This window comes from Gorilla gorilla, chromosome 12, assembly GCF_029281585.2.
Source record: "Gorilla gorilla gorilla isolate KB3781 chromosome 12, NHGRI_mGorGor1-v2.1_pri, whole genome shotgun sequence".
Classification (NCBI taxonomy): domain Eukaryota; kingdom Metazoa; phylum Chordata; class Mammalia; order Primates; family Hominidae; genus Gorilla; species Gorilla gorilla.
In genome coordinates this window covers 85,070,245-85,087,336 of record NC_073236.2, presented here as the reverse complement: position 1 = coordinate 85,087,336, position 17,092 = coordinate 85,070,245, and the positions used below count along the sequence as shown (strand labels likewise).

Genomic DNA, 17,092 nt, shown 5'->3' with positions numbered 1-17,092 from the left:
TGGGAGGGAAAGGACGTTCCAAACGTCCAATCCATCATCCTTTTGCAGCCTCTTAGTCACTGGGATTTTGAAATCTCTTTCCAAAGACTAGCTATGGCCCTAAATTGGAAATAGGCTACTTGAGAACACAGAGGATTCATAGTTCACCTCGGGCAGTTTTAGGAGAAATGCCACCAGCTTCTGCGTTTGAAGGCCAAGGTTAGTTGTTCATGGCGTGAGCACCTTCCTGCTTCCAAACTCTGGTTATCTGTAAATACCCAAGTCCTCTAATTTAGGACGCAGGTCATGGGAAGACGCTGGTTCTTAGGGCAGAAGTGAGCTCACATTCCCAGCATTTTTCTTAAACTTGGCAGAACTGCACTTTAACAAATTAAAATCCGTGTGTATGAAAAGGAAAACTTAAGTAGGAAACAAACTTAAGCTTGAGTCAGTTACAGCATGGTGAAGATGTCGGTTACAGCAACCCTCAGAGACCGATGAAGGAGAAATTCCAGTGGTGGGCTGGGAGACCGTCTCCATTCCAACTCCACCGCTTTTCTCTACAGACACCCACGCACGCCAGCTCCCGCCTCAGTCACAAGGGAACGCCCCCGTGGGCAGGCAGTCGCCCTTGGTGAGCCGCGATCTCCTCATCCCGAGAGCCGCAGGCTCCGCTGACGCCGGTACAGGTCTCGCTGCGACTCCCTCTGGGCGCGCGGAATCCTGGGACTTGTGGTCCCTTCCGCGCGCTGTCCGCCCTAACCGGCGCAGAGAGGACTACACTTCCCAGGATGCGTCGGGGGAAGAGGCCACAGGGATCGGGAGAGGGAGGGGGCGGCCCCAGTCCTCCGGGGCGTCGCTGTTTCCAAGCGGCGAGATCTCGCCTAGTAACCGGCAGCTGAGGTTCACTAGCGCTGCGTTGTGGCCCCGCCCCCGGAGCCCCGGCTGGAGGAAGAACCTGTCTCCCGCGGCGCCCCAGTGACGAAGTCCATCCCCGGGTGCGGGAGGCGGGGAGGGGAGGGCAGGCAGAGGATTTCGCTCGCTCGCCCGCGCGGGATCCGGGACGCGCCGGTGGCGTCCGCTGGCAGCAGAGGTTAGAGGCAGAGAGCGCGCGGATGCTCCGCGGGCGAGGCTGGTTCGGGAGTGGGAGGAGTGCAGGGCGCCGCCAAGGCGGCAGTGCGCGCGGGCCGAACAGTCCTGAGGGCGGGCATCCCTCGCGCAGCGCGCCGACCCCCGGGGCGTGTGCGTCTGTGGGGGGTTGCTGTCCCCCGGGTCCCGCGGGCGACTCCGCTCCACGCTGGGCTCAGGGCAGGACCCGGGGTTCCGTGGGACCCGGTGTTTAGCGCAGACGTTTCTGGGGAGAAGTACACGATTTTTGCCACTTGTTATTTAATTTCTCCTCGACCAGGAGCGTTTGTAGGTAGCGCACTCCCTCCGACTGCAGTAGTGCCTCGTTTCTTCCGAGTAAGACAGTCATTCATGATGCGGATTGGAGTTGCTGATCAGTGAGAGCTGCTAAGTTCTTTATGGCTTTCTCGGTGAAGAGAAGGTTCACGGAGGATATGATTATTAAACACACACATGAAAACTAATTGGAGCATCTAAGAAATGACCATTGCATATTCGCCCTCGCTTATTAGGGAAACAGCAAGCGTTCCTTCAAATCGCATCAGCAACTGCCAGGCAGCAGCATTTACGCATATTTCATATCATTAAGGAGATGGAACTGGAGAGAGAAAGCGGGAGTAGGGGACAATTTTTAAAAATACCCAACTTGGTTTAGTTTGGGGATAATTTATTTTCTTGGATTGGGTGACTTATGCGAAAAATCTGTTTCTTTCTTCCTCGCTCTCGCTTCCTGGATATAGACTGTCAATTTCGGATCCAAAGACGGCGATGGCAGAGCTCACCCGGGTTGCCTGTCAAATCAAGGCTATCGCAGAATAAATCTCGCCGCCTGCCGCGAAGCCCCGGCGCACCGCAAACTTCAGTGAGCGAACTGGGTGATCGCTGTTGGGATATGCAGATTCCTGATGTAAAAGGCGGGTTGGCCCCCCCGAGAGCCTCTCCCGGGGGCCGGAGCCCGCAGGTGCAGTGAGGCGCGCGCGCCGGTGCCGGCGCCCCCAGAGCCGCCTTGCCCGGGTAGAGGGATCCCGGCGCCCGGCGGGGTCTGGCGGCCGCACACCGGCGGCGGCGGCTTGTCTGCGGCGGCTGCAGCGGATGATGGTGGCGGCCGGCCCGCTGGGCTGTGCCTGTGTGTCGCCGCGGAAATCAGCGCCCAGCGCCGCGCGCTGAGCCCCTGCAGGTCCGCCGCAGCCCCAGCCTCGGCGAGGACGGCCCCGGCGCGCGGGGGGGCGGGGGGCGCGCGGGGTCGGCTTATCATGGCGGATCGGACGGCGCCCCGCTGCCAGCTCCGGCTGGAGTGGGTGTACGGGTACCGGGGTCACCAGTGCCGCAACAACCTGTACTACACGGCAGGCAAGGAGGTGGTCTACTTTGTGGCTGGGGTCGGGGTGGTTTACAACACCCGCGAGCACAGCCAAAAATTCTTCCTGGGACACAACGACGACATTATCAGGTAAGGGGGTGGCCAGGGGCGGCGGGGAAGGGTTGCGTGTGGAGGCTGGGAAGGTGGGAAGCGGTTGACCTGGGGTCGGATCCGGGAGCCCCGTGGAATAGAGGATTCTCTCTGGAGCCGCATGGAATTACAGAAGGGCTGCTGATTCTAGGGCCAGGGCAGAAACAGAGTGGGGAGTGTAGGTGAGGAGGGAGAGATGTCTTTTCGCTGTATCCCTCCGGAATTCTGGCTTTTAAATCTCCAAGGAGTTGAGTGTTCTGATGCTTTCTTGCTGTTCTTTCCTGCTACAAGTGGAAGGAGCCTGGGTAACTATGAAACACTTCTTCCTTCCCTAACCAGGTGCACGGTAGGACCAATAGCCTGAAGTGTGGGCATCATCTTTGGGAGGCTCCTCAGTGGGTTTCTCAGTAAGCAAGAGGATTAAAAAAGATCTGAAAGAAATTTTACTACTGGTAATTTGGAATCTTCATCTCAGATGCTTTGGACCTGGGAAATTTCTGCAGTGGGTGGGGAGTTTGTTCTCTAATATTTCACTTGGCAGTGTTTTAATGCCCAAAGCATATTTATACACTAAATGGATGCTTCCACAACATCATTGAGGTTATTAAAGGCTGGCAGCTGCTGGATCACAAAATCCTACCAGCCAGCCCACACAATGACCAACATCTGCTAGCGGATGGCCCAAGACTGACTGACAGGAGAGCTCATTTGGATGAATGGCCATTTTAGGGGCCCTCCCGGTTAAATTGAAGGGGGTTATATTGTGATTCTTGGCCCTATCCTCTCATCTTTGGACCAGACACATTTTCCTCCAGCCCTTGTCAGCTTTTATGTGAGCAAACAAGGTATGGGCCAGATGCTGTTCACAGGGAATCCTTTTCAGCCTGCAGCAGTTAAGGAAGATTTTCGTCATATGGGAGCCTCAGCCCACAGGGAAAATGACTTGCTGAGGATGGACTACAACTGACAGAGACCATATTTATACCTTCCAAACTTGTGCGTTTCATTGATGTAGAACAACTACCATTACATTCTCAGAATATTGCCACTTTTGCTCTAAGTTTGTCTTTCACAATGAAATAAATGAAGTGGTGTCATGTCCATGCTCCTAATTTCTCAGTGCAGAGAATGATTTCAAAGATCAGCTTTTTTTTCCTTCCTAATGATGTGCTTATATTCCAGAGCCTTTTTTTTTCTGAGACCTAAAGTTGAAAAATTGTTACAGAAGGCAAGCACTTAATATTCAAACTACAGATTTTAAAAAATCTTGACTTTTTTTGAAGACGGGAGCGCTAATGTTCTCAAGATTTAGTGGAACTAGCATGTAAAACTTTTTTCATGTCACGCATGACACAAATAGCTTTTTTTCTTCCCTCCCTAACATGGTAGTTGTTGTGCTTGGGGCATCCTTACATAGTTTTGTTCTGCAGATTTTGCTTCTCTAATTGCTAGGCTGATTATGAAAGTTACAGGTGCAAATGATTAACAATGACTCATGAAAAGGTTAGATGTTTAAAAATTTAAACCCATTATGTTTTTGCTCTCTCTGTCTTAATGCAGTGCTTTCCATTACAGCATCAAAATAAGATGTAGTCCTTTGGGTGAAGGGAGAGAGTGGCAATTAAACAGAAAATTCTCTGTGGTTAAATAATATTAATGTGACAGTTCACTGAACTACTCTGTGGATTTGAACTCCTAATCCGAATTTTTTCTCTGATACAAGGAAAAAAACCAAATGCACTGTTGAAGCTGAAGGTGGGAAAAGGGTGGAGTTGCAGTAAACCGTTGTTATGACAAGCAGCCGGGCTAGTGGGATGTGATGAAATCTAGCTTGGGTGGTTAAGGAAACATTCAGATTTGAAGAAAAGGTGAATGAAGTGATGTGTATAACTGGGTTTGCAGGGAGCCTTAACTGATGAGAGGAAAAAGAGACAGTTAGCGTCTGATCTATTCATTAAGCTACTTTAGTGACATAGTAGTAAGCCTGATTTCAGAGAAAGGACTGTATTCATAATTCTCCACAATATTTGGTTGGGTCAGAGTATGTATAGGTGAGCAGAGCAGAGCAGAGTTCTTTAACATCCAAATATGTCTTTGTGCACAAGAATAAAATTAAGTTCAATGAATTAAGAAACACAAACCACAGATTATTATGGAATTAAGAGCTATAAAATTGGAATGTTTATGCTGTTCTTTTGCTTTGTCTTACATATGTAAATATCTTTTTCTGGTGAAGGCACTGCACAAACCACAATGCACAATTTTTTGTCCTTATGAATTTTAATTCATTTCTGTGTATCCTGGTTACTACTATTCTTCCACCTGAAATACTGAAGTTTGTTATTAAATGGAGAGGACTATAGCTAAGGTTCTAATGCAAAAGTGTTTTGTTTTTTTATTGAATCACATGAATATCAAAACTTGTTCGTTTCTAACTCTTGTTTCCATCAGGTGAGATAGCATAAGTAATTGTCCACTTGGTACATAGCTTTTGCATTAGTTTGAAAGATATATTCATATGCATACATCTATACTGCTTTATTTTTTGTGCTGTTTTGCCAAGAATATTAACTAGAAAGCAGCCCAACAAGTATTGATAACACACTCCATTTTATAAAACCATGTGATCTCCAAGATCATAAGGAACCCTAATAATAATGTAGGTTTTGGCAGAGCTCATTAGGGCTCAGCATATGTGTCCTTCTGCTTTGACAGGCTATATGTCTAAGTCAGATTTTTAAAGATGTTGCTATGTGAGGCATAATATAATTTATTGAATGTGGAGGCTTAGTTTTATTCTCTTGAATGATTACTTTTCAATTCAGATAACAGATTAGAAGATGATGCCATATTTTAGACCTGATAACATTGTGATAGAACAAGTGAATACTTAAAGTAATATTTGCTATTCGGCTAACAACAAGATGCAAATCAGGGCTTGAGAGCAAGGACAGTAATAGAGACTGGGATAATTACTAACTTGGTTTCCACTTTAGGTAGTAGAACATGACACAGAGAATGGGAGTAAATGAAAGAAAAGCCTATGAACACATTCATCCTCTGTTACTTCCCTTCCATTTTCACAGTGATTCCAGTTGAGACATTTATCTCCTCACTCTGGACCACTATATGTATTGCTTCTGGCTAGTTCCCTGTCTCCAGGTTCTTGTGCCTCATTTTCCGGCTCCCACTTGCAAAGGAGGTTTATGTACAATGCTACTTTAGGGGAAAGGGCACTGACTTTGTTATCATGCACACTTGGGTATAAATCCCACTCTGCCATTTACTGGGGGTATCTGGGTGAGTGGCATCACTTTTCAGGGCCTTGTTTATTTGTGAAATGGGAATGACAATACCTAAACTGCAGAGTTGTAACTATTAGAAAAAAATGTATGCAAAGGGTTTAGTGTGGGGCCTGGCCCTTAGTTGGTGCTCAATAAATATTCTTAGTTGTGGTAGAAGTAGTATTTCACTAAACACACACACACCCCCAGAACAAAACAATGATTCATCATTGCTCACAGGCAGAAGTCCAGATTCCTAAGCTTTCTGTTCTCTCTCCTAACCTACCATCCTATCCTTATTTTCCTTTTTTAAAAAATCATAAATTGTTTGCTTCCCACTTGCCATATGATGACTCTGTTCTTCCCTGCCTCACAGTGGAATGATTCATCTTTCCCGCTGGCCCTTCTCTGTCTGTCCAGCCCCACCCCTCCAATGGCATAGCAGTGGGAGCTTGGACTTTGCTGTCAGTCATACTTGAGTTTGAACCTAGGACTGCCACCAGCTGGCGACTTTAATAAACCTTTTCGAATCTTAACTATCTCATCAGTGAAACAACTTTTCACTTATAAAATGGAGTTTTAAAGGTATCTCCTTTGTAGTTTGTTGTGGGGATTACATACAAAAATGTTTGGCCAATGGTAAGTGCGCAGCACCGGGGTCCTGTTTGCATCTGCATCCTGCAAAGCCCTATCTGCTGCAGTCTCACCTCTCCCATGAGACCTTGTACCATCCTCAGATGAAGGGGCACCTTGCACTTCCAAAACTTTGTGTGTTTTGTGACCGATGCTGCTCGCTTAATATGTATCATTTAGGGCTATCGTTTCATTCTGTTTTCATTTGTAAGCATATATAAGACCCTTGAGGCTGAGAATGAATCTTATAACCAGAGCTAACATTTCCTGAGTGCCAAACTCAGAACTAAATGTGTATATCGATTGATCTGATCCACCCTCTCACAATCCAGTGAGATAGGCACTGTTGCTAACCCCAGTCTACAGGGGAGGCAGCTGAGGCACAGAGAGGTTGAGGATCTTGCCTGTTGTCCCTGTCTGGCAGACTGTGGAATGGGAATTGGAACCCAGATTGGTCTGATTCCAAAGCTGCAAGCTTTGGCTTCACTGCTTTATGGCCTCTTATATTGTGGTCCCTACAACTGTGCCTTCTTCCTAACCAGAAGGTAGTAGATTGTTGCTCTTTGTAACTCGCTTATCCTCTGTTGGTCTATAAACCGTTTGCTTTATTCAAGAATATTTGAAGTAGATCATTAGAATTCTGCCTGGAAATGGGACCATGTTTAAGTTTTGTTTAGAAATATCCCCAGCTCGGCCAGGCTAATCCCAGCAATTTGGGAGGCTGAGGTGGGCAGGTCACTTGAGCTTGGGGGTTCAGGGCTAGCCTGGGTGGCATGGCAAAACCCCATCTCTACAGAAAATACAAGGGCTGGCTGGGCATGGTGGCAGGTGCCTGTGGTCCCTGGTATTCCGGGACCTAGGGCCAGAGAATCTCTTTGGCCCAGGAGGCAGAGGTTGCAGTAAGCCCGGTTTGTGCTGTTGCACTCCAGCCTGGGCGACAGGAGTGAGGCCCTGTCTCAAGAAAAAAAAAAGAAAAGAAAAAATTTAAAAAAGAGAAATAGCCACAGCTTTGGAACAATGACCTGAAACAATGATCTATTAGAGATTTTAATTTAAAAAATTATTTTAGTCAAAATTGTGACATGGCTCAAATAATCTAGTGCTGCAAATACAATTGAACTTGTTGGATTTGAAGAGACAGGTCTAACACCCATGATTGGGCCTGGAGTGTCAGGTAAGCAAGTTCACATGAAGGCCTAGAGATGTGACTTTATATTCTTTAGTCCCTTGACCAGTTTGAATAAGAGAAATATGGAGGTAACCACAAAGAATCAAATCCATATTAAGTTGAGTGCTTGCTCTGTACCAGACACTTCATGTATATGTCATCCTATTGAATTCTCCCACCCCCAACACTGAGAAATAGGTCTTCTCATTTTACACTGAGAAATGGCTCTGAGAGGGAAAGAGGTTTAATCAGAGTTACTCAATGGTACCATCCTACTGCTCATTGGATCCCACTTACTCTGTGCATTGGAAAGAGCGCGAAGTGAAAGCTTTTGACGGAAGCTTATAATGATCTTCATAAATGATTGCATTATTGCTCTTCTTATTAATAAATTATAGTCTTGTGATTTTTATTAAGATTTGTTTATTCTCTAAGTTGGGTGTAATTTATTCTTTCATATTTGTTAATTCATCAAAAACTCATTTTACATCTATAATGTGCCAGATGCAGGGGGTGTAGCAGTGAACATGACAAAGTTTCTGCCGCCTCGAAGCTTACTTTCTGATGGGGGAAGCCAACAGTGAATGGACAAGAAAATAAGATGACTATAGATTGTGATAAGTGCTAAGAAGAAAAATAATCACAGAGAAACTGGGTTGAATGGGGGTATGGAAGCCACCTTAGGCAAGATTTCCAGAGCAGCTCTCTAGGGAGATGGCATTTAAGCAGAAACATGAAGGGTGTGAAGGGGAAGACAGGTGAAGATGTAGTGGCAGAGAAGAGGTTATGTGCAAAAGTGCCAGGGTGGGAAGAAACTTAATGTGCCTAAAATTCTGGTATAGATAGCCAGAGAAAGACCAAGGTCATTGTAATTCTCATCCAGGTCATTAATGCCTCATGGGTTTTGGTACCATATGCCCTAGATTTCCCAGGACAGTCACAAATATTCCATTCATTTATTGTTGTGGATACTTGTCACATCATGAATCTAATTTTTAATTCAGAAATATGAGGCCAGGCTCACTCCTGTCATCCCAGCACTTTGGGAGGCTGAGGTGGGAGGATCGTTTGAGCCTGGGAGTTAAGGACCAGCCTGGGCAGCATAGGGAGACCGCATCGCTACAAAAAATTAAAAAATTTAGCCAGGCATGGTGGCATGTGCCTATGGTCTCAGCTACTTGGGAGCCTGGAAGGTCGAGACTGCAATGTGCTGTGATCACACCATTGCACTCCAGCCTGGGTGACAGGGCAAGACCCTGTCAAAAATATATATATATATATGACTGTGTTTTGTTTTGGAAAATGTGGTTGCCACATAATGGGTCACTGCTTGAAAACATTGCGCTGAACTATACTATCTTATAAAGAATTGTATCAGTCCCACCAACCACATCAATCAGTCATTTGGATTACACTGTGATAGGTGAAAAACTGTTCCCATGGCAGCAACCCTAATTAGGCAACACTATCGTGCAGCCTCTCCTATCCTCAAGGTGTGGATCTGAACACCTTTTTGAAGCACTGTGAAACTGTTTTCCACAACAGCCACACCATTTTAGCATCCCACCAGCAATGTATGAGAGGTCCAATTCCTCCACATCATCAAGATTTACTATTGTCTGTCTTTTTTTTACGATTGCCAGGCTGCTGGGTGTGAAATGATATCTCATTGTGGTTTTAATTTTCATTTCCTTCATGACTAATGATATTGATCATCTTTTCATAAACTTATTAGCCATTTGTATATCTTCTTGGATAAATGTCTATTCAAATCTATTACCCATTTTTAATCAGTTTGTCTTTTTATTGTTGAGTTCTAAGAGTTTTTTTACATATTCTGGGTATAAGTCCCTTATATATTATTTGCAGACTTTTTTCCCATTCAGTGAGTTGTCCTATTCACTGTCTTGGTGGTAGCCTTGGAAGTACAAAAGTTTTTCATTCTGATGATGTCCAATTTATTAATTTTTTCTTTTTTATGCTTTTGATGTCATATCTAGGCAACCATCACCTAATCCAAGGTCATCAAGATTTACTCCTATGTTTTCTTCTAAGAGTTTTATAGTTTTAGCTCTTACATTTAGGTAGATGATCTATTTTGAGTTAATTTTTGTATATGGTGTGAGGTAGGGGTCCAACTTTATTCTCTTGCATGTGGATATCTGGTTGTCCCAACATCGTTTGTTGAAAAGACTACTTTTTCTCCATGAAATTATCTTAGATGCCCACAGCCTTTGAATTCAGCCAGTAGGGGACTAACTTCTCCCATGTAGAAGATGCTGAATGTTCGGGGACCCAGAAATGGAAATAATCATTAAAGAGGTTAACCTAGAAGAAATAGAAACCATAGGCTTTGGTTGCTATTCTGTATTTGTAAAGATGCTGTTTGAGCTAATGAGTGACATATAGATTTTTATATATTTATAAAGTAAACTATAACTTAAATAGTGAGTGCAGTATTTAGTAACTGCTGGTTTAGTGACCAACAACAGTCTATACATTGGATTTGTTTACTCTGAAAGGTTTTTGCTTTTTAAAAATGATTTTATAAGCATCAGCCTTGCTGCTGGACACAGGTCTGTTGAGCCAGCTGAGGAGGTGAGTGGTATGGAAAGCAGGGGGAGTTGTAACAGAGGGTGCTTTTTGACCTCTACTCTTTTATCAGTTCATTCCTTTCTTCCCCTAAAGGGAGGTAGGCATCTGGATGACCTCAACTGGAATTTGAAGGATTCTGGGATTGTCCACTGGTTTGCTGCCTGCCACTCCCTTTCCCATTAACACAGAGGAGGGGAGCAGCAGGCCAGCCTACCTCCTGGGGATGAAAGGAGCTCTCTCTGGACTGGTAATACCTTAATAGGCTGGTCAGAGAATTTTTCTAAGGCTATGGAGAATTATTTTAAGGCATGAGCCTTCATTTTTAGTTTAACTGCTGTTTAATAATGCCAGGAAAACATTTTTCTGTGTTATGAGTTGATTTTATGGATAGGAATAAAACAAGACTCACAAATGACAAGATGTCTTCTAAGTAAGGGATCATCAGTTGCAAGAAACTTTTTCGAAGAAGTACAGTTGAGGAGATTACAAGGTGACAAGAAAACCTTTTGGAACTCAATTACAGGGAGTATGGCTGGTCTCTTAGGCACTGCACAGTATCACGCAGCTATTCTTTCTCTAATTATTTCTCTTGGAAGTGTCCCTATGCATCACAGGGATTCATGTCTCTGCTTCTCTCTGGACAATACAGGCTTTTATTTTCTCTGGCTGCTTAACTCAAGGATTCATTTTGCACATGGCCACCCTCCCAAAAATACACCTCAGTCCCCTGAGTACAATCCGTCTTGGTCCTATGGTACCAACTGAATCAATCTTTTGAGTCTTAATTCCAAATTCCCAGGAAAGAGAATCGAATTGCTCTATCATGGGTCAGAATGTCTACCGGGTCCAAACAGCTGTAGCCTGGAGGGTGGGACAATGTTTCAAAGGGCTGCCCCTTTAAAGAAGATCCCCCACCCCTAATAAGGGGGGAATAGACTGAGAGAGAATAAATGGCAACTTTACTACAGAAGGTGGAGTAGAAGAGAAGGAGGCAAATGATTTCTTGATGCAGAGAAAAGGACAGTGGTGAGAAATACTGAGTTGAGGACAAGAAAAGGTAAGTAAAGGGATACTAAAAGGGCTTACATTAAAAATATTGGTGATATGGCCGGGCACGGTGGCTCACTTCTGTAACCCTAGCACTTTGGGAGGCCAAGGTGGGTGGATCACCTGAGGTCAGGAGTTCAAGACCAGCCTGGCCAACATGGTGAAACCCCATCTCTACTAAAATACAAAAATTAGCCGGGCATGATAGCGGGTGCCTGTAATCCCAGCTACTCAAGAGGCTGAGACGGGAGAATCGTTTGAACCCAGGAAACAGTGGTTGCAGTGAGCTGAGATCGCACCACTGCACTCTAGCCTGGGTGGCTGAGTGATTCTCCATCTCAAAAAAAAAAAAAATTGGTGATATGATATATCATGGAGTTTTCACTTCTCATAAGAGACTGTGCCGAAGTGTCTCCAGACAGTGCTAGACAATGGCTGGTGGCCACAGCCTTGGAAGGCCAGTTGGGCATTAAGTGTTTGCCCACTGGGGTGCCAGTGCTACTATTAAGGGTTTTTTATCCCCTGCTGGTCTGGTGTCAGGGGTGATGGGTTAGAGGGGTGCAAATGGAAATGAGGCTGATATTGGCAGGCACTGGGGAGGTGGCTTGATGGTACTCACAGGAGGCTTCCTGGGGCTGGCACAGTGGCCAAGGTAGTGGAGGTGGGGATGAGGGACAGCTGTTATTTACCAATGGGTAAAGAAATAGTTCCATATTTTAACTGGTAGAGATACTGGTGCATACCTGCTGAACATCAACCATGGCAATGAGTGAAAAGGTTTCACGAGTGAAAAGGTTTCACGAGTGAACCGTTGGATGATTTAGTGAGTGTAGCTATCTAACATATTTTGAAAATGAATTTTCCTAAGGCTAGATTTAAAACCTGCTTAAGGCTCTTTATTGCCTGCATGATGAGAGTCAGACTCCCACAAGATGTTCTCCACGGTCTATTATGATCTTCTCCCTGGCTTCTCTTCCAGCCTGATGTCCCTCCCTGTCTTAACATCCTCCAGCCACATCACACACCTTGCAGTTCCCTGAATCTGGCATCCTATTTTGTGTTTCCTCTTCCCTGCGTGTATCATTTTGGTTGCCTGAAATGACCCCTCCTTTCTCCACTTATACAGTACTTCACTTCCTTCAATATCAATGCAAGTGTCACTTCTCCCTGAAGCCTTATCTGACAGCTCAAGACTATCTTGTCCTCCTTTCTCTATGCATCTGGGCTACCATGCACGTTCCTCCCTTCTGGAGTCATTGCATCGTGTTGCATTTGTTGACTTACCCATGTTTCCATCTGGTTTGAATTTCATGTGTGTGTCCCTGTGCCTAGCACCTTGTCATGGGCATAGTAAGTGCTTTGGATATTATTCTTTATATTTCGAATTATTTGGAAGGAGCAAGGTGTGAAACAGGGGTGAGATTTCTATAGAACTCATTATATACATACTTTGTGAAGATAAAAACCCGAAAATATTATTCTCAGCTGGCATTGAGAGGCAGGATTCAGAATCTTCTTTTTTAAGAGAATATTTGAATGGCAATAATGACTGATTATTGCTGTGTTCTTAGACACCAAATTTGATTTGACTTCTTCCTTATACTTCTCTACTGGCCTAGATGGAAAATACAGCCATTGAGGACATAATGTTTCCTACTGGAATATGGCCATGGCCCTTACAATGAATGAGACATTCCTTTTGAATGTTTGTGCTTAAGGTATTTTGACTGTATTATAAGAAAAATCATGATTTGCATCCCTTTCAATGTAAGAAATGTGGTCTTTTAAGCAACTTTTGAAAATATGTTGAAGTGTTTATAAGAGGGAAGTGAAGTCCAGATGTCTGCAGAGATTGTAAGGCAGCATCTGCCAGCTCTAACTAAATTTGTCTTTCCTGGCCTAGAAGAGTTTTACCCAAACATACAGAAGTAGGGGTTCGAGGGAAGACCCCTGGAGAAAGTGACTTTTGAAGGCTGAAGAGCGGTTTGGCAGGGAGGTGGAAAAAGAATGGGGAAGGAGGGAAAGACAGGGCAGGAACAGCTTATGCAGAGGCTCAGGGGCTTAAAATAGCAGGGTCCCTTGAAGCAAGAATAAGTAGCTCAATGTTACCAGAATGACAGATGAGAGTGAGGAGGGTACGGTGGGAGATGAAGCTGGATTAAGTGGGCTGGAGCTAGATAGCTAAGGGATTTACCGCTCATTCCACAAGTTATGGAGACCAGTGAGTTCATTTAAACAAGGCAAGAGAAGGCCAATTTACATTTTAGGAAGATCATTGCAGGAGTATTTCACTTTGTTTTTATTAACCTTTTCTTCCGATTCCTTTCTCCTCTTTTCCTTCAATGCCAGACTTCTCAGAAGAGGGAGCGTGGCATTGTGCATGGGGATTGGGGTCCCATGGGATTGAACACTGCATGGGCTCTGTCTCTAACCAGACATGTGACTTTGGGCATGGCAGTTACCTTTTCTGGGCCTCAGTTTCCTCATTTATAAATCCCTAAGATCCTTCCAAAATCTCTTCTAAGTTAAAGTCATGAGGTTCTTAGTTGTCTCCATTTACTGCCCCCGTTTTCTTTATCTCTCATTCACTTTTCAACATAGTGAACTGCTACTTCCGCCAGCCACTGGAGTTCTCTGGAGCGACTTCAGTGACCTCCATTGCTAGGTGGAGCCACATCGTGCTTAACCTCTTCACAGCATTGGGTCAGCTGATCACCTTCTACTCAGTGCCTATGCTTTTCTTTGCTCATCATTGTGGTCCCCTGGTTTTCTCTTACCTCCCCTGCCCTTTGCCTCCTCTCCTTAGGCCTACCTGATACATACAGGGGCCGGTCAATGTCACTGATGACATTTTCTTGCCAAAAATGCATGGCCTCAATCTAATAATGAGGAAACAGACCAATGCAAATTGAGGGACATTCTACAATACAACTGGTCTGGACTTGGCAAAAAATGTTATTCTTGTAAAAGACTAAAACAGATTGAGGGAATGTCCAGGTTAAAGGAGACTAGAATTATAGAACTAAATGCAATGTGTGACTTTGGATTGGGTGGAGAGGGGTTGCTATATATAACAGTATTGGGACAATTGGTGAAATGTGAATGTGGGACTATATATGAGGTAACAGCTTTGTGTCACTGTTAAATATTCTGAATTTGATTGTAGCAATGCAGTTATATAAGAGAATGTACTTATCTTAGAAGATGTGTGCTGAAATACTTAGGAGTGAAGAATCATGATGGCTGCAGTTTACTCTCAAATGGTTCAGTAACGATGACAGCAGCAGCAACAACAATAATAATGCATATGTTTTCTTTTTGTTTTTGTTTTTTTAAGATGGAGTCTCACTCTGTTACCCAGGTTGGAGTGCAGTGGCGCAATCTCGGCTCACTGCAACCTCTGCCTCCTGGGTTCAAGCGATTCTTCTGCCTCAGCCTTCTGAGTAGCTGGGATTATAGGCATGCGCCACCGTGCCTGGCTAATTTTTGTATTTTTAGTAGAGTCAGGGTTTCATCATTTAGGCCAGGTCTTGAACTCCTGACCTTAATAATGTATGTGTTTTATGTGTGTATGCATTGTCTCCTTCAAGGCATCTGTTCTCTCCTTTTCTCTTCATGCCATGCTCTTTTCCTAAGACCTCTTACCCACTGCCTCTTCCCTGCTTCCATCCTTGCCTTTCCCTTCTATTCTAAACACAGCAGCCAGAGTTATCTGGTTACAATAAGTAATTGCAGTCTTTGCTGTATAAGGTTGTGCGGTTGAACAGGTCGTGTCAATTCTCTGCCTTGAACCCGCAGAGGAAAAGCCAGAGTCCTTGTTATGGCTTCTGAGTCCCTATTTGGGGATTTGGCCCCTTTTACCTCTGCGATCCAATCTGTTTTCTCTACATTCCTTGATCCACTCCAGCCACACTGGCCTTCTAGCTGCTGCTTGAATACCCAGGTGCTCTTCTGCCACAGGGCCTTTGCACTCTTTTGCACTCCTTCTGCCTGGATCCTTGTCCCCTCAGACATTCACATGACATTACTCACTTCCCTTAGGTGCCTGATCAGTGTTACCTTAACTGATTACTCTATTTAAAATTCAGACTCTTCTCTAACACATTCCTTATTGCCCATCCTTGTTTTTTTTTCCTTAGTATTTCTTTTGATCTATCTTGGCTCTTTAAAATATAAGCTGTATTTGGGCAGGGCTGTTTCATTCACTGCTCTGCCTACAGTTCTCATAATGGAGCCTGGCATGTAGAAGGCGCTTAAGAAGTGTTTGTTGAATGAACAAATGAAAGACTTGTGCGTGACTTTTATTTGTTTTTGGATGATACCCTTAGAATTTCTGCTTAGAATAGGACTTCTTTTTTGTACCCCCTTTGACAGGCTATGAAGCCTATAGACACCATCTCAGAATAATAGGCTTGTTTGTTCTGTTTTACACTTTTATTGCAGTGTAATACAGATACAGAAAAGTACATATATCATAGTGTACAGCTGGATCAATTCTCACAAACCCAATACACCTGTAACCTTGCTCACATCAAAAAATCAATACCATCTATACCACAGACAGCACCTCATGCCCTTTTCCAGTGACAATCCCCACTGCAAAGGTGACCTCCATCCTGACTTTTAAGAGCATAGCTTAGTTTTGCTTAAGGTACTTTTAAAAGGAATGGTACAGTTTGCATTCTTTTATGTCTAGCTCCTTTCAGTCAATACTATGTTGATGAGATTCATTTGTGTTTCTACATGCTTATTTTCAGTTCTGTATTTTTTGTTGCGTGGAAATACTGGAGTTTATCTGTTCTACTGTTTACGGGCCTTTGGATGGTTTGCAGTTTCCCTTGGCTACTGGTACAAGCATTCTAGCACAAGTGAACATGTATGCAGTTCCACCTAGGAGTGGTATTGTTAGGTCACGGGGTGCACATGTGGTACTTGCTAGATACTGTCAAATGGTTTTCCACAGTGGTTGCATCTGGCCAGATGCGGTGGCTCACTCCTGTAATCCCAGCACTTTGGGAGGCCAAGGTGGGCAGATCACATGAGACCAGGAGTTTGAGACCAAAGCGGTTGTGTCAATTTATACTTCCACCATCACAGAATAGTGTTTTCTCATGTATAAAGTAAAATATATACATATATTCTATAGGAAATTCTTTTGAAATATGGTTATAAAAATAGTTTTAATATGTAGGTATATATTATATGTGCTTCTTTATTAACACATACAATTAAAAGGTTTAGCAGTTCTTATAATTACTATGATTTAAAAGTAGGGATGAATATGCCTGATGTTTGAGATATCTGCAACAAATGTAATGTGGTATGAAAATTCTGTGTTTTTAGCAGTCACAAGGTCACAGGTGCTGCTAATACTTCTATGGTTTGTTGATTACCTTTTGAATGATAGGAAATCTTAGTCTGTTACAAGTTAGTGAAAACGAAGGTATAATTTTTAATCTAAGTTCATCAACCTCCTGAAATCTATAAAAGGGTACATGGACCCCCAGGTTAAGAACCCCTTAAGGAAAATGACTTACAACAAAGATTTCTTGAGTGCCTCCTGTGTGCCATACCCTGTGTGAGGCGCTGGGGACCCAGCAGCACACAGCACACAGCACACATCTCCTCTCAAGGAACTTGCAGTCACGAGGGCAGGAGTCCACATATGCACAGCCAGATATGGTTAGTTACCCAAAGTGTGTGAGAGCCTTGGGACATACTCCTAGCCCATTCATGGGAGGCGGTTGGTGGTTAGGGAAGGCTTTCTGGAAGAAGGGGCATCATTAGATTTAGGCTCTATACCTGTCA

At 44.1% G+C, this 17,092-nt stretch overlaps 1 protein-coding gene across 1 annotated transcript in view; it reads left to right on the top strand.

Annotated features, from left to right (window-relative positions):
- Positions 1–844: 844 nt before the first annotated feature.
- Positions 845–17,092, top strand: part of EML6 (EMAP like 6) — a 256,550-nt gene continuing 240,302 nt past the window's right edge. Inside the window, exons 1-2 of the mRNA XM_055377903.2 lie at positions 845–1,072; positions 1,848–2,557. Coding sequence (XP_055233878.2) covers positions 2,361–2,557 — 197 coding nt within the window. The 5' untranslated portion in view covers positions 845–1,072; positions 1,848–2,360. The remainder of the gene's footprint in view (positions 1,073–1,847; positions 2,558–17,092) is intronic.